This window comes from Rhinolophus sinicus, linkage group LG18 (genome assembly GCF_036562045.2).
Source record: "Rhinolophus sinicus isolate RSC01 linkage group LG18, ASM3656204v1, whole genome shotgun sequence".
NCBI lineage: Eukaryota > Metazoa > Chordata > Mammalia > Chiroptera > Rhinolophidae > Rhinolophus > Rhinolophus sinicus.
Genome location: NC_133767.1, coordinates 16,335,167 through 16,361,310, shown reverse-complemented (window position 1 = coordinate 16,361,310; position 26,144 = coordinate 16,335,167). Strand labels below are relative to the sequence as shown.

General features: G+C 61.1%; 2 protein-coding genes and 1 long non-coding RNA gene across 4 annotated transcripts in view; 1 reads left to right on the top strand and 2 right to left on the bottom strand.

Moving 5' to 3' along the window:
* Positions 1-23: 23 nt before the first annotated feature.
* LOC141569481 (uncharacterized) lies at positions 24-3,173 on the bottom strand. The gene is made up of 3 exons (XR_012493173.1): positions 3,026-3,173; positions 1,997-2,163; positions 24-1,034 (listed from the first exon to the last, which is right to left on the bottom strand). It is a non-coding gene; the product is annotated as an uncharacterized LOC141569481 (long non-coding RNA).
* Positions 3,174-5,188: 2,015 nt separating this feature from the next.
* MPG (N-methylpurine DNA glycosylase) lies at positions 5,189-13,292 on the top strand. Of its 2 annotated transcripts, none has more exons than XM_019718082.2 (4): positions 5,189-5,337; positions 7,359-7,592; positions 10,231-10,435; positions 12,862-13,292. In XM_019718082.2, the coding sequence occupies exons 1-4, from the start codon at positions 5,314-5,316 to the stop codon at positions 13,233-13,235; spliced, it is 837 nt and encodes a 278-aa protein (XP_019573641.2). In that variant the 5' UTR covers positions 5,189-5,313; the 3' UTR covers positions 13,236-13,292. The 2 variants fall into 2 exon arrangements, with proteins under 2 accessions (XP_019573641.2, XP_074178970.1); XM_074322869.1 differs by lacking the exon at positions 5,189-5,337 and adding an exon at positions 5,394-5,567.
* NPRL3 (NPR3 like, GATOR1 complex subunit) overlaps positions 13,231-26,144 on the bottom strand; it is a 38,163-nt gene continuing 25,249 nt past the window's right edge. Inside the window, exons 7-13 of the mRNA XM_019718081.2 lie at positions 22,465-22,602; positions 21,351-21,507; positions 18,387-18,493; positions 17,827-17,956; positions 15,664-15,853; positions 14,861-15,053; positions 13,231-14,015 (exon numbers count right to left, since the gene is read on the bottom strand). Coding sequence (XP_019573640.2) covers positions 13,850-14,015; positions 14,861-15,053; positions 15,664-15,853; positions 17,827-17,956; positions 18,387-18,493; positions 21,351-21,507; positions 22,465-22,602 — 1,081 coding nt within the window. The 3' untranslated portion in view covers positions 13,231-13,849. The remainder of the gene's footprint in view (positions 14,016-14,860; positions 15,054-15,663; positions 15,854-17,826; positions 17,957-18,386; positions 18,494-21,350; positions 21,508-22,464; positions 22,603-26,144) is intronic.

Here is a 26,144-nt window from a genome sequence, read left to right as displayed (position 1 = left end):
CACTGACTCAGGGCTCAGGAATGCGCGCGGCCCGCCCGGCCCGAGTCACCTCCTCCGGGAAGGCCGCTGAGCTCCGCTCTCCCCGATGTCCAGCTGCAAGAACACCTGTGGTTCGGGGGGTCTTGAGCGACTTGGCCGAGGAGGGAAGACCTGGTGGCCCAGCTAGAGAGAGACTGATGGTCAACTACAGACCTGGTCTCCCAGCCTCTCCTGGACTCCACTCCGGAGAGAGTCCTGACCTTATTGGGCCTACACGTGTGCTTGAGAAAGGGGGAGGGAACAGGCTGCAGTGGAGGGGGAGGGGGAACGGAAGGGGTGTCTGGGATAGTGTCCCCGGATCTCCTGTAAACGTATCCGCGAACCTCCCCCAAACCTCCCCCAGCGGTCCCCACTGACACGTCCTCACCCTACACTCCATCAGTGCCACGTGAGCACTCACTACCTGCACACGTTCCCACTCATACACACATGCCCACATATTCATTCACACACCTGTTGACACACTCATATACACACCTACTCATACACACAATTGTACACTTTCATGCCCACTCTCGTACTTACACATGTGCACATAACCACAACAGTAGACTCCCATCCGTGTTTGCACACTCAGACACCAAAGGCAGGATCCGAAAGCAGATCCCCCTTCCCTGGGCCACTGCCCTCCCAGCAGGCATTCCCAGGCCAGCTGGGTTACAGCTCTGAAAGCCTGAGCAGCTCGGTGTGGCATCCACTGAGCCCTTCCTTCTTTCAGAGCCCACCAATCACCCCGGGTGGGCTCATCATGCTGGGAATTGGACACAGCATGGCCCATCTGCTCCTAGGCGAGGCTGTTGGTGGGAGTTTCCCAGCATTCCTCTTTCCTGACGTTGCAGGAGTCTGTGGGGCTGAGCCACCCAGAAAAAGACCCAGGAACGGGAGAAGGGTGCCAATAGCAGGGTCCAGGAAGGAGCTGCAAGTGGTAGAGGGACCCAGGTCTCCCCTAGAGCGTTGATACGATGGTGTCCCTTCTTCCCCCTGAGGAAACAGAACTGGGACCACAGGTCTCCTAAGGACCCTTCTTCCACTGGATGTCAGAACCCCTTGGGCACTTGAGGCCAGACTCTCAAACCTTAGAGGGCCCACAAATGTGTCCTCAGACCCTTTGCTGGTCTGGGACCAGGTGGCACTGTCCCTCTCTGAACGGTGTTGCTGCCATGGCCAGCAAGCTATGCCCAATGTCTGACTGCAGACAACAGCCCAGTCCATGGCTACACAGAAAAGAAAGTTGATAACATGAGGTGGCAGCCTAGAGCCTGGGCAAGGGACAGAACCCTCTGATTGAATCCTCATCCATACCGTGGGACAAAGCCATATCTGTACATAGTGGGTCCTCTATGAACACAGATATAGCAACATGATTCTTAGGTAGAGAGAGACAATGAAAGCTTTGGGGGGGCCAGGGGGTTTCCTTCACTAGTTGGGGGGGTGGCTATGGGTGGACTGGGGACACAAGGCAAGAGGGAGGCTGCCCCATGCTGATGCCCAGAGCTCCTGCAGCCCACACGTGCCACCCCTCCCATGCCAGGCTCTCAGCCAGAGATAGGACAGTCTCTCCATGCCCGGCATTCTTGACCCCTGCCAGGGATAAGCAGGCCCCACCCGCCTGGATGCCCAGACTGGGCTGGCAGGGAGTACAGCAGTGTCTTCTCTGGAGTCCAGGGTCTGGGCTCACCTCCAAAATATGCCACAATTGGGCATCTGGTGCTGACCAGTCCCCTCCTGCAGTGGACGCTGCAGGGTGCCACCTAGACCCGCTCCATGACCCAGACACTCACCCCCAGCTGCCAGGAGCACCAGCATAGCTGGCTCACAGCTGAAACCCCACCACCACCAGCGAGGAGTCACCTTCAGTGGACATGCGCTACCTTGCCCCAAATCAAGTTCCCTCCATAGAGAAGGTGGTGTGTCCAGTGACAGGTAAATGGCCTCCCCCTGCATTCATGTGGATTACCTCTGAAGGGCCCTCTCAGTTTCCGAGTTCCAGTGGGATCCACAGCAGCCTGTTGCAAACCCTTGCTCCTCACAGGTTTTGCTTCCAAAGCATGCCTCAGTACACCCTGACAGGCAAACCCGGGAATCTCAGGTTCTCTGCCCACTCTGGTCTCCTGAGCAAGGACCCTGGCATCAGAAGGATGGTGTGAGCAGAGGAGGCCTGGACCTAGTCCACACGGACACATGCATGGACACCCATGTGCTCTGCCGCACGTCTGCCCCACTGCCCCATGCCCTGGTGGAGAAGCCCCCTACATGGAAACACGCCTCCCAGTGCCTCTGTTCTCTCTTCACCCAACCCTGAGAAACGGAAATCAGCTGCAACTGCCTAGCATGTGGGTGGGTGACTGAGGATGGTGAGTGTCTGGACCACCCCCGTGGCTCTGGACTTCACTGTAGAATCGGAGGGGTTGGGAGCCCCAACCAGTAGGAGGAGTCTCAGCCAGCCACTCTGGAATGGATTCCTCAGCTCAGCAGACCGGTCCCTGGGCTTAGGGGGGCCTGAATGGGCCCAAGACCGGCCCCTGGCTATTTGGGGAGGAGGCGGAAATGGGCCAGGCCAGCCAGGGGCCTGAAGTCACTGACTATTTCTGAGACAGCTGCCCCTCCCCCTGTCTCAGGGTGTGGCAAAGGGTCCGTGAGTACCTGGGCCCAACGGCCCAGCAGCATTGGCAGGACAGCCCCAGGATGGGAGTATGCAGCCTACACACAGCTCCTTCAGCTGCCCTCTCTACCCAAGGAGCCCCTGAACACCCCCACCTGTCAACTCTCCCTTCATGGGTGTTAATCGTCCCTGTCCCTATGTTAGAGAGAAGGACACGGAGCCAGAGCTGGTGCTGAAGCTCTGGCTGCTGAGGCCCATAGAGCCACTGTCCTTTCAAGGCTCTGGTGACTGATGGCTCCTCCACAGGCCATAAGCTGGCCGGGCAGGGCACAGAGCAGGGCAGCCCAGCACTGACCCTTTTGAAAGTATCAAGGGTGTCCTCACCTCTGTCTTCTACTGCCATCCTCCAGCGTGCCTCCTGCAGCCCCGCAGCAGGGTACCCTGGGGAGAGAGAAGGTCCTAGGCCCCTCCTCTCACCCAGCACCACCTCTCACCCCAGCCCGCCTGCCCTGCAGCCCACAGTGGGGATGCTTAACCCACCACTTCCAGCCTGCGGTGGGGCCTCTGACCACAAACCCGGAAATGGGGGGCGGGAGCCCCCCTTGCAGAGGTTGCGCAAGCCCCTGCACTCAGGCACTCAGGCCGGAACATCTGGAGAAGTGGAGTGCTGGCACTGGCCCTGCCTCCTCCTCCTGGGGGCCAGCCAGGGCTGCCCTCCAAACCTCTTTCCTCATCCGCAAGGTGGGAATAAACCTCCCCTCTGGGAATGTGTGGACTCCCCATGATTTTTACAAGGACTATGCACCCTTTGCGAAATCAGAATAAAACTTAACAAAATAGCACCCATCCTGAGTCTGTCCCTGCCCTCACCAGGGTTATGGGGCCTAACGGGAGGCTCAGTTTCCCTCCCAGAATGAGAGGGGGAAGGGAGGAGGGAAGGGAGGCTGGGCACACAGGAAGGCCGGAAGGGGGTCATTGTTTGGGCAGAATGACTGCAGGGGGTGAGGAGGAAAGAAAGAAAGGGGTGGGAGTCACATCCAGGCCTGCCTTACAAGCGTGGGTTTATGACACATTGCCCACCCCCGGAAGCAGCACACAGTGCCACAAACAGCTGGGTGGCTTCCAGCAGGCAGCTGGAAGGCTGCTGCCCCTCCCTCCCCAGGAAGTCCTGGTTGGGGCCCTGGGGTGGGGGTGGGGGCTGGAGTCAGCCCCTGGGCTGGCCGGAGGAGCTGTTGGGACCGAGTCCTCCCAGCTGCAGGCGTCCTGACACCCGGTGCCAGGATCATTCTGAGATCGCCAGTCACATGGCCCATCCAGCACCTCGAATCTGACACCATCCTATGCCCAGTGGCTCTGAGGCCCCATCGTACCCTCTCCTAGGGCCAGGATTTACCCAGGACAGGGGTGGCTGGTACAGAGGGTGGTAGTGTACCTGCCACAGCCGAGGGGCTCTGCAGACCCAGATAAACCCTAGAGTGAGAGTGGAGGGGGGTTCTAATGGCAGTTAAAACTGCATTTGCTTCCCACTGAGCCACAGGAGCTGCCAGTGCGCCCCTACACCCAGGGGCACCCCCCCAAAAACAGTCCTGTACCTGAACACCCACTACCCATGGCGCTTCTTTCCTCTGGACCAGGCACTGCCCTCCCCAGATTCCCCTTCCCCTCCCCCCGGGGACACAAATCCGGCTGACTTCAAAGATTAAAGGCAGGGTGGGGGGTGGGCTGCAGGTGCCGGGTGGGGGGAGGGGCCTCCGAGGTGGAGGGCAGCCGTGTTCCCCACACTGCGCGCAGCCTCTGCCCTCCCCACAGCCCTAGTCCGGTTCAGCCTCTTGAGGAGGCTGGCCGCCCTCTAGCAGAGCCACTCCAGGACGTGGGCAGGCTCCTCTCAGCATCCTCCAGCGTGGCTGGGGTGGGCGCTCCATGCAGAGCCCGAATCCCTGGACCACCTGTGGTGATGGCCTTCCGGACAGGCCTGGCGTGCGCTTCCTGGACAAAGTCTTCCTGCCCACTCCCCCGCCCAACCTGTCCTCTCCACCCAAAGGCCCCCCCCCGCGGTTCAGGAAGGCGTGTCCAAGGACCAGGTCTCCAGGCCACCTCCCTGACATGCTCTCCACGTGCATCCCACCGATCCGTCTGCCGGCCACTCCCCCAAAGAACTACACCTCCAACCGGGACCCCTGGAGGGCCCAGTCAAGGTTTAAAACGGACCAGTTCTCTTGGTGGTCTGACCACCGTCTGGTGGTGGAGTGGGCTCTACGGCTGTGAGGGGACCAGGGTGCGAGAAGGGTGGGGGGCAGGTCATTGGGAAGGGCACCGAGGCGCGGGGCGGGGGGGGACTCGCCGCAACCCCAGCCGCCTTCCCCCCTTCTAATGCCACAAGTGTCCCAGCAGCCTTGAGCCTTTGTCCAGGATGGTAGGTGGGGCGCCAGGCAAGGGGAGCGCTCAGGAGCCCGCGTCCGGCCGGGCCACCTCCGAGTGGCCCACCCCAGCCCCTCCTCCGGGGGCGGAGTCCGTGACCGGCTCTCCAGGCCGCTTCCCCCAGGCTTCCGTCCTCCTCTGCGCAGGCGCCGACTCCACCCTCGGCCCACGGCGGCGCTTCCGGTGTCAGCTCCTGGGTTGACTACACACCCGGTTGTACCCACCCCCAAAAGAGTCCCGGCCCGAGCCTCTGGATGCCCGCACGTAGCGGGACCCAGGTGAGTTCGCGCCCAGGTGAGCGCGCTTCTCGTTCCGCGCGTGGCCGAGGAGCAGGCTCCCAGGGCGAGAATCACAACACGAGGAAAATGAGTAACGTACGCACGGCCGGCCCCCGATGGAGTCTGCGGTTCCCAGACGAGCGCCCGCCGGCGGGGTCGGGTCCAGGTTCGGCTCTGCTGCTCCATTTGCCAGAAGCAAAGTCTGGGCCCCGCCCGAGATCGCCAGTGAGGTCAGGGAGGAGACCCCGACACCGGTTTCCTGGTTAAATGCTGGGCACCCAGGCCCAGCTTAGACGCCCCCTACTCAGGAGCCCATGGGGTTGGCTTAGCGGTTGGCCCCATTGTCTGTCACAAGCTGATAAATGCTCTCTCTTTACTTACTAACCCCGTTTGCCCACGTTTTGATGGAGGGCTGGTGGGTCCCTTGGAGAACTCCCGCGTGCCCAGGCTGTTTGCTGCCCTCCACCGGGTGGGCCCAGCCTAGCAGTTGGCATCTCCTGTGGATGGTATTTTTTCCTACCACTTATTGAGTGCTTGCTGTGTGCCAGCCAAGTGCTTTCCTGGCGTCTCTCATTTTATTCTGTGCTATGTTGTTGATTCCCTTTCCGCAGATGGAACAGAAGCACAGACACCTGTCATTTTCTGGGGCTCCTCACCCAGGAAACCCTCATTTCTAATCAGGGTTAGGTAATGGATGTCAGGTGCCCAGACGCACGGTTTGAGGCAGCACTCACCCACCCTTGGTCGCAACAGCAGGGCCACCCCATTCCTCAGCCCTTGGGTTAAGCAGCTTGTGTGACTGTCGCTGCGAAGGCCTCGGAAGCAGGTTGGAATCTGAGGTCTGAGCCTCAGTCTCTGGGCAGCCATGTGTCTCCTACCACCCAAGGTGGGCCAGGGCAGAGACCCACTGTGACCCGACTGCCATGGGGCAGGCGGGGGGCTAAACTCGGGTGAGAGCAGGGGCCGCAGAGTCCCAGAGTCTGAGCCCATGGTGGGTTTTGGCAGATGGGCCCGACTGCAAAGACGGTCACATCAGCCTCCATTCTCAGCAGACTGGCGGTCTCCGTTCGACATGGAACGTCAGCAGTTATGTTAAAAATAATGAGTGTCTCATGCTAGGGAGACATGGGTACAGCTGACAGTCAGCCCTTGAGGAGGGTATTTCCAGGCCCCAGTGCCCACCTGCTCTCCACCTTCCCCTGCTTGTCGGAGAGCGGCTGTTCCCAGAGCAGCCGAAGGTGTGTGCTCAGGTTTCTGGGGATGGGGGTTGTGGGGGGTGGGTAGCGGCAGGTGGGAAGCAGAAAGCATGCAGGGTCTCAGCAGGTCCTCATCCCGTGGGAGATCGTACCTTTGCCCCACTAGCTCCTTATTCTGACATCCTGGGTCATGAGGCAGAGGACAGTTGGGGACTCACGGGGAGTCGTGCTGAGCACTTGAAGTGGGGCCAAGCAGATGGTCAGCCTAGTATTCACCCACGTGTGTGTGCCAGACTTTCTGGGGCATTCTGAGGAGGGGTCTGGCACAGCGGACGTGTCAGCTGGGTGGGGGGAGGGTGTGGATGACACACTGACCCACAGTCCATTCCTCGACCAAATTCCTGCGTAGGCTCCGATGCAAAGGGCAGGGTTCCAGAAACGAGCTGAGAACTTTGTTTGGGGCCCAGGTGATATGGGAATACCAGTCTTCCTATCCCAGGTTCAGGTCCCCACTCTCCCCACTCTGGGCCTCGCAGCCCTTTGCCACCAAGTTGTGCATGTCCTGTATGGGGAGGGCGTGGGGAGTAGAGTGGTCATCCTGTTACTGCTGCCACCGGTCTGTCCTCACATGCAGTTGTCTCCCCCAGCCTTCCTGGGGCTCAGCGGGGGCTGACTACATCAGGTCTGGCATTCTGTTTGCCCTCATTTTGCATATGAGGAAACTGAGGCAGGCAGGCAGATAAGGTCCTTCAACTCTGCACGTCCGACTTCACCACACAATCGTCTGCCCTCTCCTATTCAGACTCTTGATTTTGTCCTTTCCAGCTTTCCCGCAAACTGGGGCTAAAAAAGCAGCGACCATTGGTGGCAGAACGGCCTCAGAGCCCACCCGATGGAGCCCACACACCTTGCCCCAAGGAGCCCCGCCTGGAGCCACCCAAGACCCTGGCCCCCCAATGCAGCATCTATTTTTCAAGTTCCAACAGCCACCCTGCGAGACTGGGGTCAGACTTTTTCGACCAGCCTGCCGTGGCCCTGGCCCAGGCATTTCTGGGACAGGTAATGTAAACGTGACGTGGCCTCTGCTGAAGTGGTCGTCCCCGTGCAGCATCTATGGGTCCCTGTCTCAGCACTTTGTTCTCGTGCAGGGAGCTGCTTTGGCCACACGTGTTCCTTGATAGCGTCAACTCAGGTGTGGGGAGCAGGTGGTGGGTCCGGGATCAGATGGAAAGAACGCTGAGATGGTTGGTGGGCTCTGTCCTGGGCGGAGGCAGGGGAGCCACTGTCGGCCTGCCCGCCTGGGCGGAAGGCTGACTGAGGACGTTGAGCCTTCTCCACCTGGTATTGTTCTCAGGGCAGGTTCCTCACCACTGCTGGCCCGTGGTGTCTGTGAGGGGCGGCCTTTGCCTGCCCTGCCCGACACAGTGCCCCTGGGTAGCTGGCCTGCGTATGTGGTAGTGACAGCTTTTAGCCACATGAGAGCCGTGGCCGTGACCAATGGGCCGCCCAGCATCAGGATTGCCTTGACGCAGTCTCCTGTTCACCGTGGCAGCTCCCTGTGGCGGTGCCGGCTCCCCAGGGCCCCTGCAGCTCAGGGCAGGTCCAGCACAGGAGTGGGAAGCAGGGACGGCCCAGGACCTGTGTGCTCGTGACAGCTGAGTTTGGGCCACGTCTGTGGAGCACCACCTGGATGTCAAACTCCAGGCCTGGCTTTCTGGGCCTCTTAGAGGTTCCGTGGCCGACCCTGGGTCTGTTCATGGGGCTACTTGTAGGTTCAAGTGGCCAAGGTAGATCGATTTTGGTGACTAATAGAAGAATTGGTGCCAGGAGCTGGGTGCCGAAAGGAACAGATCCTAAAGTGTTCTTTAGTGGGTAAGGACCAGGTTCCATTCCCATGAGAATGCCTTCAGCTGCAAGAGCCAGAAGATCCTTCTAGAAGCACCCTACGTAATGAGGGCTTGTGGTCTCACAAAGCATGGCACATGGGGCAGGGGAGCCCCAGCATCAGGTCAGGGGCTCTGGGGCCCCCAGCATTTCACAGTCTTCCCTTAGGCTCCCATCGTGCCCGCTTGAGCCCAAGGGTAGACAGGGCAGAGAGCGGAGTGTCTCACCCTGTGGATGTTTGGTGAGAGTGGACAGCCTCTGCTGTGACCTTCCAGTGGATGTCCTTGCAGACCCCTTGGCCAGACTTGGCTCATCCCTCAACAGGTCACTGCAAGGAGCAATGAGTTGCCGTGACAACCCAAAGCACTCGAGTCACCCTCTCTCTCTCGACTGAGAAGGGTGTCGCCTGCCCCAGGCCCCCCCACCCGCAAGGAGATGTGTTTGTAATGGGCATGGGGGCAACCGACATCTGCCATCTGGAAACAATATCAGAATGAAATTCAGAGCGGAAAATTCAAGTGGAAAAGACAGAAAAAGACCAGGGGGAGCTCCTGTCCAGAGGGCACCTGCCCCTCCCCACCCGCCAGACCTCCTAGAAGTGTGGAAACAGGTGGAAACACGGAGAGTGAAGCTAATGGAGGAATGCCCCCTCTGATCGCCTGGAAAGATGGAAGTGAGGCTTTGTCTGGGAAGGAACAGGGCCTCCCTTTCTCACCTGCAGAGGGCCTTCCGGGGGAGGCCCTGACCCCATTCTTTCCTCCCCGTCTGCAGGAAGGCCTCCTGTCCACCCCGCTGAGTCTCCAGGCTCGCACCTACCTCCTCGTCCTGTGCCACTGACCCTGGCTCCGGACACACTAGATTCCCTGGGCTAAGGCAGGGGTGGCCCAGCCGTCCAACTGATGGCTCTGGCCTGAAGACAGGGCAGGTGCTGGGGCGTCCCTGGGGAGGCGGTGTACCCCCACAACTCCACTGTGCCTCCTGGTCATGGCAGGCCTGGGACTCCGCTCACTGGGCATGAGTCCTGGCCGTTCCCAAGGCCATCCTGTGTCCCACAGCCGAGAAACAGTCATTGCCACAGGGCCGAAAGGCTGCACGCAGGGAGGGCCTGGCCCCTGGGCACCCTTAGCGCTCCCCTGGCCCACCCTGGGCCTGGGTGCTCTCCTGGCCTGACAGCCCCTGGCAACTGCCCTGCGCCCTGTCCTCGCCTGGCCCCTCTGTCCCCTCCCGGCTCTACCCCCACCCAGGGTACTATCCGAGCCAACCGCAGCTCGGCTGTCTCCCTGGCCCACTGCCCGCACTGACCCATTCCTTATGGAGCTGGCCACACCCAGGGCCATGGTTCAGGCCAGGGGTGCTGGGCGGGGGGCAGCCAGCCCTGCTGCTCAGAAAGGCCTTTCAGAGCTGGGTGGGTGGGAGCTGGTGGTTAGTCCAGGTAGAGGGAGCATCACAGGCTCTAGTGTCCCAGGTGGCCACGTGGGGTCACCACTTTACCCGCCACGCTGCCCTGCCCCCAGCCAAGCAAGGTCAGGGGGCCACAGGGAGGAGGAGGCAGGGTGACGGAGGGCCCCGCTCTGCTGAGAGGACTCGCACTGGTCTGCAGCCCAGCAACGGCCAGAACTTGAGATGGCTACATCCTGTGGACGTGACGTTGCAGGGCCTGTTGTCTGGTGGCCCAGCAGGAAGGATGGGACACTGAGGGGAACCTGGCTGGCCCTAGTGCATCCTGAGTAGGGAGGTGAGGTCCGGACTGGGGACCGTCAGGTGGAGTGGACCCAGCCCCTCCCGCCCTGAGCAGACACCCGTCTGCCCGCAGGTCTTGGTCCGGCGACTCAGTGATGGCACAGAGCTCCGCGGCCGCATTGTGGAGACTGAGGCATACTTGGGGCCAGAGGACGAAGCTGCCCACTCGAGGGGCGGCCGGCAGACCCCCCGCAACCGTGGCATGTTTATGAAGCCGGGGACCCTGTATGTGTACCTCATCTACGGCATGTACTTCTGCATGAACGTCTCCAGCCAAGGTTAGCGGGGCTGGGGCTGGCACACGAGGCGCCACTGCCAGGCCAGCTCGGGGTTTCAGCTCAGACTGTACTCAGGGCGGTCAGGCTGGGCGCCCCCATGGAACAGAGGTCGTGGGTTGACCTGAACCCAGGGCAGACAGGTTCCATGAGGCCGCCACCGTCCCAGAGCTGGTGTCGCCCGTGACCCAGGGTAGACTCTGGAAGGCCTGGTGGCAGGGAAAGGAGGGTGGCATCGATTTGGGTTGAGCGGGGCTCCCTTGCCAGGCAGCCAGTTACAGGGTTGGAATCGTAACTTACTCTCCACTGGGGATGATTCCGCCCTGGGGAAACATGAGGCAAAATCCGGAGACGTGTGGTCATTACAGCTGGTGGGAGATGCTGAACAGCTGGCAGGAAAAGCCCCAGGTGTCAGTGGTGCCAAGTGGGGAGATGCTGGTCTCACGCTCCCAAGAAAAGCCACTCACCTCGTGGGGCCCGTGTGGGGAACCCCTGTCCTTGAGCAGGTGGCTTGTTTTCTGGGAGGTCTGTGCTGGGCTTGGAGAGCCCCCAGCACCATCCTGCCAGAGCCCCTGCCCACCAGGAGCAGGGGCTGCCCAGTGTCCTCAGCCTGCCAGGCCTCCCCCCCTGGTCCCAAGGTCAGGAGGATAGTGAGGGCCTGGAGTCACGTTCTGTCACACGCATCTCCTGGACGATTCTGGTGACTTGGGAGCTGTGGTTGCCCGGAGAGGATGGCGGGGGCTTTCTAGTGCCAAAGCCGCAGGGGCTAGAACATGCGGGGCCCAGGACTGGCCCTGTGCCTGGCACAGAGAGGGTGTTACATGAGACCAAGTGATTGGACCCGAGAGGATGGCGGGGACACCCCCAAGGGCCGTGTTACCACCCTGGAGAGCTTAATGTGGTCTTCGTGCTTTTGTTTGGTGACAGAACCAACATGAGGTGGGACTGAACTCAGACAGGGAGAGAGACTAGTCCAGAGATGCCCGGCGCTGTGGTCAGTGAGGGGAGGAGCCAGGGCTTCCGAGGGGACAGTGCACAGGGCAGACGTGGGAGGTAGTGTGTTACTTTCTGGACGCATGACCAAGAGGCGCCAGGAACACCTAGTTTGGGGGGCAGGAAACCGCACGGGTGCAGTCAGGGCTCATCCAGGAGGGGAACCCGAGGACAGGACTCCTGCCTGCCTGCCTGCCGGGGGGCGGAGGCACAGATGACCGGGAGGCGCACAGGTGAGCTTGCCGGGCCAACAGGTGGTCGGGGCGGAGGAGGGCTGAGCCGTGGGAGGGTTAGGCTGGGAAGGTTAGGGTGCTGTGCTTTTGTCTGGGTGCGGACTCGCATGTGTTCCAGGAGAGGGGGTGGAAAGGAAGGGGGTGGGCTGCTCCTTCGACCCATTTGGGGGGGCTCAGTGAGGGACACGTGTCACACCCACAGGGGCTCAGGGGGACACAGGAAACGCCGAGGCTGGTGGGCTGGGAGGGGCCCAGGGACACAGAGGGACTGGAATTTCAAGGCTTTGCTTGCCCGTGAGTGTATCTTGAGGTCCAAAGGGCGTTGGGCACAAAAACCCCACTTGTCAGCTGCTGGCTGTGCAGGACGGTGTGGTTGCTGCATCCAGGCAGGGCTGGCTCCCAGATGCTGACGGGCAGGCGTGTGTGGGTGAAGCCCAAGAGTGGGGACTGGCCTGGCCATCCCTTGGGGTGGGCCCTGTGAGTCTGGAACACTGGGGTCTCGGGAGAGCAGCCTAGCTGGGGTCAGGCTCCCCTGGCCACGGTCCCAGGAAGCGCTGTTCCCAGCCATGCAGGGCCATGGGAATGTGGACAGATGCGTCTTCTTGAGTGAGCCCCCGGGCCTGGGGTGTCAGTTGGCTGGTTCTGGACTGGACTGGTGGGAGAGGGCTGGGCCAGAGGGGATCCCAAGGGAGGTGAGGGAGGGAGGGACATTGGGCACCTCCCCCTGCCCTGTCAAGACTCCCCACTGGGTCACGGGGTGGGGCTTACCCAGCATCCTGTGTACACTTGGAAGCTGCTGAGCCAACCTTCTGTCGAATCCAACAGACAGTGAGTGGGTGGAGGTGGATGGGGGGCCCAGGCCAGGCCGGAGGCTTCCTGTTTCCTGCTTCCTGGTGGGGTGACCATGCCCGGGCAGGACCAGCTGTCTGAGGCTTCCTGTGCCAGCCTCACACCGCTGCTGAGCACCGAACCAGAGGCCAGCTACCAGCACTCACTAAGCGTTTTCATGGGTTATCCCTAGTTGGTGGGCAGGCCTTGGCTGCCTGGGGTCTTGGGGGTGGAGGTGTGCAGGAGGGGGAGGCAGGCAGAGGATCTGGGCAGTGCGTGAGTACGGGGTGCTCAGCAAGGCAGCTGCGTCACCCCTGCAGTGCTGGCTGTGCCCTGGGACAGGGAGAGCCAATCGCCTGTCCGTCTGTCCCACAGGGGATGGGGCATGCGTCCTGCTGCGAGCGCTGGAGCCCCTGGGGGGCCTGGAGACCATGCGGCAGCTCCGCAGCACCCACCGGAAGGGCAGCGCCCGAGCCCTCAAGGACCGTGAGCTCTGCAGCGGCCCCTCCAAGCTCTGCCAAGCCCTGGCCATCAACAAGAGCTTTGACCAGCGGGACCTGGCCAAGGACCAGGCCGTGTGGCTGGAGCAGGGCCCCCCTGGGCCCAGGGAGCCAGCTGTGGTGGCAGCAGCCCGCGTGGGCATTGGCTCTGCAGGGGAGTGGGTCCACAAGCCCCTGCGCTTCTACATCCAGGGCAGCCCCTGGGTCAGTGTGGTGGACAGAGTGGCTGAGCGGGGCACACAGGCCTGAGCCAGGCAGGCTTTTTAATTGTTTAAAAACCAAATAAATGCTTCATTTTCTAGAAAATAGTGCCACTTGTATTTCACTCAGCCCAAGCTGCCCTCAGAGGTCAGCTCCTCCTCCAGGATGGGGACATCCGGGGCCCTGTGTGGGCCTCAGGGTACCCAGCGCCAGGCCCAGCGTGGGCACGTCCTCCCTCAGGCCTAAGGCAGCCCGCCCGCCCCACGTGGCAGAGGACTGGGAGTGCCAGGGCCAACCCACCCCACGGGGGGCCCACGGCCTCGGGTGGCAAAGGGGAACCTCCTGCAGGCCCATAGGGCAGTAGCGAAGGTTGACCAGCTGGGAAGGGCAGCACTGGAGGGGGCAGGGAGCACCCACAGGATCGGGAGGAAGGTGGAGCGGGCGGCCCAGATCTGCGTGTGGGAAGCATGCCCCACAGACGCTCCCCCCAGGGCGGCACCTTCTCAGCTCAGACCCGGGGACTTTGGAGGACCAGGTGAGAGTGAGAACGCAGAGGGCAGGAGCCCCTCGGGGCTAAGAGGACGCAGGCCTCCGGGAGCGAAGGAAGGAAGGAGGAAGGGAGCCCTGGTGGGAAGACGCGGGTGCCCACCCCGTGCCCGGGCTCAGGGGAGCAGCGCCTGGAAGACAGCGATGACGGGGTCCTCGTGGGTGGTCACCACCAGGACGCTGCGGAACTTGTCGAAGAGCATGAGCAGCTGCGAGCGCCGGGTGTTCTCGTGGTACATGATCTCCTCCAGGTGGTGGCGGCCTCGGAAGTAGTGCAGGAGCCTGGGGGCGGGGGCACGAGCGCAGGCTCGCCTCTGTTCTAGCAGCGGCTGAGCAGCCCCCGGCCAACACAGAGTGGGGGGGGGGGGGGCTCACACCCAGGGAGGCAGCCCACCCCCCAGTCCCCCAGCAGGAGTCGCCCACCATGGGCCCCTGAAGGGGGTTTGTGAGGACACAGGGCTGTTCGACCCCGGAGCCCACCTGAGCCCGAGGGACACACCCACACTCAGCGTCCTGACACGGTAGAGGCAGCACAGGGACAGGTCTGCCAGCAGCCTTTCTCATGCCACTGTGGCAGCAAGCCCACATGGCTCTGGGTCCAGACGGGGTGTCTGCGACGGGCTGGCACAGGAAGAGGCCTGGCCCAGCGGCTGAAAGAGCTGCCTGGCATGTGCTTCTTAACAGGGTTCAGTCCCTGATAGCCTGACATCTCCCAGAAAACCACACACCGACAGTGTCCCCCAAGTGAAGTGTGGGTGTGACAAAGTCTGTGTCACCGATGATGTGGGGATCCTGGAACCCCCCGCACCTCCACCCCACGGCTAAGAGGCCTGGGAAGAGTCCCTGCCAGGCCCCATGAGGAGAGAACGTGCTGCTGCTTCCCATGACGTGACAGGAAACACCCCGGAAGTGCTGGAGAGACTCCCAAAGACAGAGGCACCAGGACCGGTGTTGGCCACAGACGGCACGTCCCACGCCTGGCACACACCAAGTGCCTGAGACACGGCCTCGACCGGTGACTGCCTTTTGTCGTCAGTGGTTTCGGGTGGCTTTGTCAAGTACACCCCCATCCACCTCCTACTCTGACCCAGGACGGCCCCGGCCCCCCCCAGGCACCCGGCTCCCACCTCGCGAACATGCGGAGGTCCTCAGGATTCTGGGCCGCGGGCACGCTGAGGATGGCTGCCCGCTCGTGTTCCGACAGGCTGGCCAGCAGGTTCTCTGTCATCCTCTTGTTCAACGGGGAGTCCCCGCTGGGGAGCAGCTCTGCGCTGGAGTTGTCCATGCTGGGGCTCGTGAGCGTCATGTCGTCACTGCTGGCTGTGGGGGGCATGGGTCAGGAAGTAGCCGGTCGCCCGTCTCCCAAGGACACCCCTGCCACCCACCATGGCCGACGGAGAGCCCCGGGCAGGCCGGGGCCTTGCGCTGCGCCTAAAGCCCGAGGCTGGGGGAGATGCTGCCCCCAAAGCCTTCCAGCTCCCCTTCTCCTTCCAGCCCAGGACCTGCGGCTTGCGATGGGCTGCTGCCTGTGGGGCACATGTGGCCACAGTGGCTCTTTCGAGAAGGGACTGTGACAGCGTCCTCATAGGCCCCAGGGCACAGAGGTTTCAGCTGTCCTCCCAGTGATGCCATGAAATGCGCTCTGATCCCAGGTGGGGGTGACAGGGCAGGAGCCCAGAGGTACGGCCTCGTCCTCAGAGCCACAGAAGCGCAAGGAGGCGGAGGCTGGGGTCCCCTGTCCTCCTTCAAGGGAGGCTGTCTGCGTGAGGACCCTGCTGCCCACGAGGTGCGGTGTATGTACACATGCGTGTGGCCGTGTGACGGTGTCGTGTCATTCCCAGCGGGGCCCTTGTCGGACCTCCTGGCCTCCACTCCCAGGAGCTCACCTCCCCCCCAAACCAGACAGATACCCTGGGCAGAGGGTTCCTACTTGGAGAGCCGAAGCTGAGGGCATTGGGCGTGCTGAGGCTGCGGCCACCGACCCTGGCAGTGAAGGGGACCTCGTCCTCTCGTGGGCGGGGCTCGTCCTCGCTGGGGGAGGCCATCAGGCAAGCGTAGGTGTGCAGCTGGACGAGGAGCCTGTGCTGCAGCATCCACACCACCATCTGGATGAGCTGGGTCTGCAGGGCAGGCAGGGTGAGGCCTGGGCGTGGGGAGGCCGCCCCACCTCACTCCTTTCCTGAGAGGATCGGGGAGCCAGGGCCTAAGACACAACCCTCATGAGATCAGGGAGTGCATGAGCTCCCAGGGCCCAACTTGGGGCAGGAAGGAGCCCTTCGTTGCTGGCTGGCTCTGTGAGTCTAACCATCCCCCTCCCCCAAGGAAGGCAGCGGGCAGGGCAAGCAGTGGGGCCAGGGCCACCCCTGCATTTCCTCCCCCAGCACACGTGGGCTGCCCTAGCGTCTGGCCTTTTCTTCCCAGAGCTGAGCAGCAGGACTTGTGACATGGAGGCCCCTGTGCCCTCCCGACTCTGAGCCACCCCTGCTCTGCCTCATCTCCCTGCCATTCGGGCCCCAGCACCACACGGAGCTGGGCCTGTGGCATGCCCTCCTTGTGGCCTGGGCACGTTCAGAAAGAGGCTGTGGGTAGCTGTCCTGAGGGCAGGAAGTCCTCTCCTCGGGTCACCCTGAAAGCCTGCACAGGGACAGGGACCCCTGCTGAGCCGTACAGTCCCCAGGGCATGGCAGCCACCCTCTCCCCCGGGACACCTGACTAGAAGCCCTAAGAAGCCCTGTGTGGGCGGAGCTCCAGCACCAGTGAGCAGGATAAGGCACACAGAGGGTGTCCCGTGTTCTCAGACACACATCCACTTGCTCATCTTTGGGGTCCCCTCCTGGGAAGGGCTGGCTGACCAGGCATGGAAATAGGGGTCCACCCTGGGCATGTATGACCTGTTCAGACCAAATCAAATCGAAAAGGATTGTGAACTAAAATTCAATTAAGAAATAAAACAAAGAGGCTTCGTAAGAGCATATTCTGGGCCTGACGCGGGAGGTGAGAGGCAGGCAGCCTCCCCCTGCCTGTGCAGAGCCAAACCCAGCTCCATCTGGGCCCCCTGACCAGGCACGAGGTGGCCCCTCAGGCCTGGCCTGGAAAATCCACCCGCCTTCCAGACCGTCAGGAAGTTTCTGCTGAGAAGGGGGAGGGTGCGGATGCAAAGTGTCTTTCATTCAGCTGGCACGACCTGGCACCATTCCTAGAAACCAAAGCCTCCATGAAAGACGGCATTTAGAACTCAGCCGCGTTCAGCATCTAAATGAACTGAGGAACCAGCAGTCGCCTTGTCATTCACGATTCGATAAAGGAAAGGGTTTGCTTTTCAGGACTGGTTTTGCCTAACAGATCTGGTGCTTATTAAAGCAAATAGTTCAGTTTTGAAGACAAAGCCTTGAGCACACCCAGCCCCATCTCTGCCACCTGTGCCACCTGGCCGTGCCCTGGGTCCCTGCCCAGAGCTCCAGGCATTCAGAGGAGAGGACAATCCAGGCCACACACCCCTGCCCCTGACACAGAACTCACCCGTTCATTCCACCGCCTCACACCTCCCTGGAGGCCCCCCACCTGCCCCAGGCCCACTGGGGGGGCCTATCCTGGGCCTCGCCTCTCCAGGTCCTCTCGGATGAGATTCTGGGGACCCGTGAGCCTAGACCCAGGGACCACCCAGACCTCGATGGGGAAGGAAGGAGGGTGGGGCCGAGGCTCAGTGAAAACAAGCTACTCTGCATCCTCCACCTGTGGGCCCCCGGTGGCCCCCGTGGCTCTGTCCTCCCAGGAAAGGTCAGCGCTCTCCTGAGCAGGGCCCTTACCAGTTCTAACTCTACGAACAACCCACTGCAGCCAGGACGGCCTCCACGGGGGGTGGGGGTGGGAGGGACAGAGCGGCCCAAGTGTGGGGTGGCTGGCCAAGCACGTGCAGGTGGCCCAGCCGGGGACCCAGCGTTTTGTCATCCTGGTCGGGCATGGACTACCTGGACAGCAAGGCCCCTTCTGCTGCCCCCCCCAACCAAAGATAGGGTTGCGGGCGCCTGGAGGGCCCCTGGATGGGGAACCAACACTGGGTGGGGAGTCCCCGGGCTCCCGGAGCTGCACTCACCTCCTGCACAGGGGGAGCAAGCGGATTCCTGAATTCTGACAAGGAGATAGGCAAGGAGAACTTAGCCAGGACAGACGGCAGGTCGTGAGACGGGAACTGGTGGGAGAACTGCTCGGCCAGCGCAGAGTACCTGGGCGCAGGTGAGGCAAGCGTGTCCGTGAGGCAGCGACCTCCCCATGTGCCCTGTCCACGAGCCTGTGCTGGGCAGACCAGGATGAATGCAACAAGACAGAGCCGCTTTCCCTCCAGGCAGCAGAAATCATGGGCACAGGCCACCCCAGAGCCCCTCTGAGCCCCCAAATCAAGGCCAAGGCTCCCGACCTCCCATCAGGCGCCTGGTCCCGAACTCATTGGCTGTCAACATGGATGGACGCAGGCCCTCCCTGGAGGCTGCAGGTACCAGAGGAGCACAGGCCCAGGAAGGGCTGTGGTGCTAGACCAGGCCAGAACTGTAAGCTGGGCATGGCAGAGGCGGGGCCGATCCCGGGAGCACCCCTGGAGGGCCCTGCCCACCACCCCCCTTCCCCTGAGGGGCGCCTCCGGCAGCCAGAGGTACTCACAGACACACGCTGGCATTGGGAGACAGCATGTAGACGTTGTTCTCACACAGAGGGTAGATGATGATGGCTTTGCCCCAGTACACCAGGTGAGCCGCAAGCTGGAACACCTGTGGGCAGAGGGGGCTGGCAGGCCAGGACCTACAGGCTGACCACTTGGGCTCCTCCCAACTACTCAGGCCCCCCCCAGGGTGCTGGGCGCAGCCGGCACACCGCGTGGTCTGTGCTCAGAGCAACAGGCCTTTCTGTCACGGCTCCCGTGTGGTCCAGGACCGTCGTTTCCCATTAGGGCCCTGTGCTGTCCTGGCTGGCACTGAGGAAAGGTCCCAAGAGCACACGGACATGGGGGGCACCCAGGATCGTAGGGTCAGCTCAGCTGAGCAAGGGGCTTGGCTGGCCATCCTGGCAGAGACTGGCTCACTACCTCCCGCAGGGGTCCCGCATGGGAATGGATTTCCACGTGACAACGGATATGGGGTCACTGGACATGCCCTCTACCCCACACACCTATCTCTGTCCCAGTCTCCTCGGGAACCCCACTGCCCTTGCTCTCCTGTACTCCTGGATATCAAGATGGGTCACAGACAGGCCAAGACACCCGAAATCACTTCCAGACTCATGAGGGGAGGCCAGACCTGAGAACATGGAGAGAAAGGCACTGGGCATGTCTGATTCTGCACCACCCAGGCAGGCATCACCCAGATGGGCATCACCCAGGTGGGCCTGCTGCCCCTCTTCACCATCCCTGAGTGGCCTGCGACTCTGCCAAGGACACCTCTACCTCATTCGGCACATGGGACCTGCAGTGGCAGCGCCAACGCAAACCCAGGAAATTTCAGTTCCATCGCTGACCCTCTTCGCTCTCATCCCAAGTCCCCATGACATTCACTCTAAAGCAAGGACATGCCCACTTCCCTCCATCTCTGTCCCTACCCTCACCCAGGGGGCTCCACCTCCCGCCTCTCCCTGCAGCCAGAGCAGCCTTTTGGAGACCAGAGTCCGTAATCAGCAGCACGTGGCTGGAGTCGAGGTGTTGGCAGGGCAGCGCTGCCCAGAGAGGGGAGGGGAGGAGGTGCTGTGCCTCGCTGGGTGGCCCCGTCCTGGTCCCATCCCTGCCTCTTCTACGGCCAGCCTCCCTCTGCCTCCCTCTGACAAGGGCCCCTGCAACCACACTGGGCCCACCAGATAATGCAGGACCACTCCCCACCTGCCGAGTCCCACACAAGGTCACCTTCACAGGTCCTGGGGACCGGGATGTGAAGGTCTGTGAGCATTGTTCTGCCAATCAGAAGTGACGTACGGCGGAAGCCTCATCTTGTGAGTCCAAGAGAGTACGTTAATACACAGAGAAAAACCTGGAGGAATCTCCGGGGCTCACATCTGGGATATGGTACTGGGAGAACTTGCTCTTTTTGTGTCAATGATTTGTATGCTATTCGAACTTTTACGAGACAGAACATATCAATTCAATCATGACCAAAACACCCCAAATATTTACTTGCAGACGAGTGATTTGAAAGCATCCAGTGAAACAATAAAAAGACCAAAAAAAATATTTTTTTAAAAAAGAATGAAACCAAAAAGAAAAAGAAAAAAAATAAATAATAAATAATCATCTGCTGACATTCACACAGGACGTGGACCGGGGCCTCCACTGCACCCCCTGCTGGTAGGCCCGTCACCAGGGCTGGGCCCCAGGGAGCTCCTGTACACCCACCTGAGCAGTGGGTGTGCAGAGAAACAACAGAGGTGTCCCCACGGCGAGGCGGGGTCAGGGACGCAAAAGGGACACCATCAGAGCTTTGTCTTTGTCCAAGGCCACTGATGTGGCTGAGGTGCAGCGTCCAGACAGACTCCCTATGGGGCTGCCTCCGTGGACAGAGGGGCCAGCCCCTCTCCAAGATTGACACAGGAGCTGCAGACACTCACAGGTAGATGCCACTTACAGGTACTGGTCAGAAGACAAACTCACACAGAACATGAGCATGTCTAAGGTTCTGTGTCTCGTGGATGCTATGAAGGCAAGCAGTGGGCCTCGCGGGGCTGGTCCAGTCCAGGAGCCCGTGAAACACCAACGCAGAACCCAACACACATTCTCACAGGTGGTGGAGGAAGGCCATGGGGTGCAGATGAGGGAAGGACTTATTCTGGGCGACAGAATCCAAAAAGACTGCTTTGGGGGAAAATAGCCCAAGAGCCAGGCCTTGGTGACACACTCCTCTATGCGTCTCCCAGATGCCCGGGAGGACCAGCCTCTCGCCTGGCTCTTCCTTGGCCCAGCCTGGGGACGCTGCCACCGACTGGCCTTTGCAAGAACCACAGGTCCCGGGGCCAGGTCCTGCTGCCCCCTGGTGGCCACACGGTGCCCACTGTCACCAGAACCTGGGGCCCACCCTCAGGCTGTCCCTTGGAAGGCGCCTCTGCTCTGGCCTGCAATTTCTCCCCCCTGGGACTTGTCCTCGCCCCCTGGCCCTTATGCCAAGGCTCCCGGGAAGGCCACAGCCAGGGCAGCGGGGCCCTCCATCCAGTCAGAAAGGGCAGCCCGCAGGCACACGGCTCAGCCAGGGGATGGCACCTCACACAGAACACACACCCACACACAGGTGGTCAGTGCCACCATGCCCGCGTGTCCTGGCCTCACTTCCCGCATCAGCAAAGTAGGGGCATATGGCTTTCTCCTGTGGCCACGTGCTTGTCCCCGCTTCAGCCCTGGGAGCCACCCCACCCAGCACCCTGCACTCGCAGCCATGCATGGTCTCACTCCTCTCTGCGCAGCCTCGCCACCCTCCATGAAGAGCAGTCAGTCCCAAGGCGAGTTCACAAGCCAGCCCTGAAGCCAGGCCTGACTCAGAGCCTCAGCCAACCCCAGACCACCTGCCAGCAGCTCTCAGCTGGACAGAGGTGGCCTGCTTTCCTGACGCCCACCCGTCCCCGTCCCGAATGGGTCCCCAGGCCCCAGGGCACTACCTGCAGCAAGGCCAGATCTGCGTCCTGGGCCAGCTGCTGCAGGTTCTTCACGGCAGACGTGGTCTTGATCACGCGCACCAGGGCGGGGGAACAGTCCAGCGGGAGCTCGGCCAGCAGGCACTTCTCGTCACTGAGGAGCAGCAGCGCGTGGTACGGGCTGTGGAGCAGAGACAGGTCAGGGGACACGCCAGCCCAGATCCCCAGCGCCAGGTGTGTACCCGGCACACAAAGGTGCGGCTGGGCCCACAGGACTGGACCTCAGAGAGGAAAGACCACGGGAGGAATGAGAGACGAGGGCATCCAGGGGCCTTTAAACATCTGCAAGGGTGACAGTCACTCTCAGGAAAATGAAAATCAGAACCAAGCTGAGGAAGGCCTGACAACCCGACTCCATCTCCCACCTCTGGGACTGCCCGGCAAACGTTTGTTGATTGAAAAAAAAAAAATGAACCTTTCCTAAGGAAAGAATCCCAAATATGGAAAAAGCAAAACCACCGAGACTATGAATAGAACTACGTAAAAATAAGTACAAAGCCAGGGAGGAAAAGACGTGACGTGGAGCACAGACTGGAGGAGGGTGAGGGAATCAGGCAGTGCTTTTGCTTTCTGACATCTTCAGATTTTCTGTAATGTGACCAATTTCTTTCTTTAATTAAAAAATATTTAAGGAAACTGGGGACTTGATGGGGGGTGCTAAATGGGGGAGAAACTGGATTCAGCTCTTTCCTTGCTGGGAATCAGTTACATTAAGAAATGGAGACCTCACCAGTTCAAATTCAAATGCAGGAGAGCCAGTGAGTGACACCCTGAAGATGACGTGCCCCCCGTGGTGTGGCTTCTCCCCACAGTGCCCAGGCCTGAGGCAAGGACCTCAGCACGGAGCCCCACTGGCCCAGGCAGCGCCCTGAGGGCCCAGAGGACACCTGGGGCTGGTCATTTCTGTGCAACACCAGACACAAACGTGTTTTTACTTCTATTAACAGGAGAGCCCTATCTGCCAATTTCTGTGGCAGGAGAGGAAAGGACACTTTTTTGGAACAAAGTCACGAGTGAAAGCTCAGGCAGCAGCTAAGGGAAAGGGCCCTGCGGGGAGCGTGCGTGGGGCCCCACTCACCGGATGGCCTTCAGGCTGCGCTCGATGGCCTCGGGGGGGATGAGGCTGGCAGCGGCGTAGTGGATCTTGTGTGGCAGGCAGAAGCTCACCTCCAGCCAGCTGTTGATGTGCAGCCGTACAACGCCAGACGTGCACAAGCTGCGGACAGCGGGCACCGTTACCGTCAGGGTTCCTGCCCATTCACACGGTCACCCGTACCCATGCACACAGGTTGCACAAAGCCCTGCCCACGGGTGCTTCTTCCCAGCACACCGTCCCTGCGGGTCAGAGGAAACTGCAAGTGGAGACCTCCAGGGCAAGAAAGCGTCTTTCCAGACCTCCGTACATTGAAGAGAAGAAAATGGGTGATGAACACACACACACACGAATTGTATTTCTGGCCAGCCCTGGGCTGTATAGTCCAGAGTGCGAGGGCTCGAGGGAAGCCTCTTCTGTGTCTGTCCCGGAGGCTCGACACACCGGGGAGGCCTAAGGCCTCCTCCTGCACACCTGAGGACGGCCCCATCACTGGTGGGCAGCCAGGCAGGGCAGGAGAGGTGGGCAGGAGAGGAAGGGGGGTGCCCAGTCCCTTAGGACGGCCTGTCGGGGAGGAGTGCAGAGCAGGTGCCAGCAGCGCCCAGGTACACCACGGCCACGTCCAAACCAGCCGCAGCGACGGCAATTTGGTTCTCAGGCCCAAACCTTGCTCAGGCCCCACCTGGCACCTCTGCTCCTGACTCCTCGCTTCTCTCACATCCCGTGGCCCAAGTGTAGGGCACTTGGGGGGCTGAGAAGTACTTCATGAATGGAGGAAGGAAAGGGGTCCGAGGAACGTGCTTCCTGCTCTGGGTGGACTCTCTCTCAGGGAGCCCCTGCCCGTGTGGCCCGGGGCTCCCTGCACTGGGGAACCACACACAAGGGGTGTGTCCAGCAGGAGCTTCTGAAACCTCCCCCCCATAGAAAGGCCAGCCCAGCCTCCGCCCCACGGCCAGGCTCACAGCCCTGTGCTACGTGCTGGCAGCAGGTGTCTGACAGAGGAGAGAGCGGACCGGGCAAAGCCCTGGGCTGGTCCCTCACTGTGCCCCAGCAGGTGAATGAGGGGGACCTGTGCTCCTGCGAAGGCCTGGCCCCCCCCTCACCCAGCAGCGCCACACAGCACTCCCCATCACATTCCAACCCCGCTATGCTATTTCTAGTTGGCTGGACGGCCACAACGCCCACATCCGGCCGAGTGTGAGGCGGGCCAGCGGCCTGGCAAGGCTTGTCAGGAGTTACTGCCTCGCCCACCCGGGTCTCAGACCCTCTTGGGGGCACACAGAGCACCGTGCCGGGAGGCAGCCCTATGGTCCCCCACTCCTCGCACCCACAGGCTGCGCTTGGTCTCTCCCCTGGAGCCTCAAGCAGCAGACCAACCCCAAGCTTTTCCCCCCAGGTCTGCCGGAGGACTGGCAGAATCTGTGGTCAGCAGTTTCAAAGGCAAAAAATAGGTCTTTATTCTCTTAAGCAGGGAATGAGCCATGCGAGAGAAGACAGTGGGGAAAGCACAGGCACTGCTGTGACCTCAGCTACCCCCAGGGCGTCTGCCAACACCATCTGCTCACTGCAAGCTGCCCGCAGCTCCCAGACACCCTCTGCAGGCCCTGCCTGGGGCCTCAGGGACACGACACTGTCCCAGGGCCTCAGCGACGGTCAGAACTTCCCTGACTGCAGGGGATGGGAGGCTGCAGGCTGGGGCTGAATCTACAAGGTGAAGGTTGGACGGCTGCCAATGCCACAGTCCCGCAGGGTGAAACGCACGAGCAGGTCTGCTGAGTGTTACGATTTGGGGAAGAGACGCAGGGTCCTTCCCCAAGGTCCCAAAGGAAGACCCCCACTCTTGGCTTCTTCCAGAACTAAGTGCTAACTAAGCAAGTGCATCTGAGCAGATGGAGGCTCCCGTAGCCTCGCCCTCTATGGCCCAAGGTTTCTGCCAAGGGCCGGACAGCTCACATCAGACCCTGAGAAACAGCACAGCCTCCTATGGAATCAAAGGTCGCCCCAGGAGAGAGTTGCCCAGGGGACCTGGTTCGTTGCTCCGCTCGACTGACCAATAATATTTATGCTCTCATATCCACACTCGGAAGGGAAGAGAAGAACGTGGCACACCAGGGCCTGCAGGGAGAAACACCTGACCAGGCGCCGCCGCCGTTGCAGTTTACACCTGGTCAGAAAGGCTGGGCGAGTGCAAACGAAGGTCTTTCTCCTTCTGAGTTGTCCTCCTTAGCATATGGCTTGGAGCCGCTGCTCGAGCCCCACAGAATCGGGACTAAACAGACTGCTATCATTCCGTAGGGAAGTGTTTTTGCTCCATCCAGGAGCCCAGCAATGCCATGTGCCAGTTGCCAACCACTTGACATGTGCTGGGGTGTCAAGCACTGTCCATGCTCTTGGGGTACAACTTCCAGCTCCCACTCAGCGGTGTCGGGAAAGCAAACTGAATGGCACGTAAGAAGCCAGAGAGAGACAAGCAGAGGAGGGTGCAGGGGAGAGCATGTGGGGGACGGAGGGCGCTTGGGACGAGCCCCACGGGGAGACAACAGCAGGTGCCTGATTTGGGCGTGAAGGAAACGAATTAGGCCCACAGAGCGTCTCTGCCATGTCAGCCGTGCCGGGGCCCTGGCCACACTGTCTGGTACCCCGTGGCATGGGGTCCTCTTTTCTGGGTGGGGGCGGGAGGGCACACGCAGTGGGTTCCCTGGTTTCCATGTGGACTTTACTCCACTTCTCCAAGCATCTGCTCACCTGTCAGCAACCCCCGCCCCTGGAGCACTTTGCACCGAGGCTGGTGCCTGTCTACAAAGTGTGGAGGCCCTGAGTGCCGCCCCCAGCAGCACCCTGCAGGGCCAGCTGCAGACCCGAGGGTCCCTGGATCACCTCAGGAGAGGGAATGGCCCCCACGCTCCCAGAGAAGCCCTGTTAACCAGCCCCCCGCCCACGGCAGGAGCCTCACTGAAGTAAGTCTGTCAAGAGATGGAAGAGAAAGGTTTGCGCCTGGTTGTAAAGTACAATTTTAAGCCATGACTAGCAGAGCAGGGGTTTGGGCCCTAGAAGGTTCCTGCTAAACTTGTACTGCGCTTTGCAGGGCTGTTAATGGCTTGGTCTGGAAACACTGGAGGAAAAGCGCTGCCCCCCGTGTGAGGCTTATCCAGCTGCTCACACAGCTCTGGGCCAGCTCTGTCCCCAGAAGGGACAGCCAAGCCCTGTCTGTGACGCGAGATACGAGCTCCCGCCGAGCCCCAGCCAGTCCTGAGGCGATGACTGTGCACGAGGCCACACACGGGCCTGCAGCACCTCTTATCTTTCACCTCCCAGATGGAAGCTTGTTCCATTACCCTCAGACCTCAACATCTGAGGTCCATCTCCCCACCTTCAGCTAATAACTAATAACTGAGACGTCCTTGGTCGGCCACTTCCTGCCACAGGCCAGAGATGTGCGGAGCCGGCCCTGCACCCACTGGTGCCTGTGGTCCCACACATGGCCGGGCTTCCCACGCCACGCATGGGATGCTGCCACCTATCTAAGAGGTCCGGGTGGGCTCCAAAGGCCCACCCTGAAATTTATACGTAGGCACATTTTATGAAATCGGGGACAGAAACTGCCAGGATAGTGGTGGAGGTGTCTGTGGACCCACCTCTGCTCTGGACAGGTCGGGGTGTGAGGC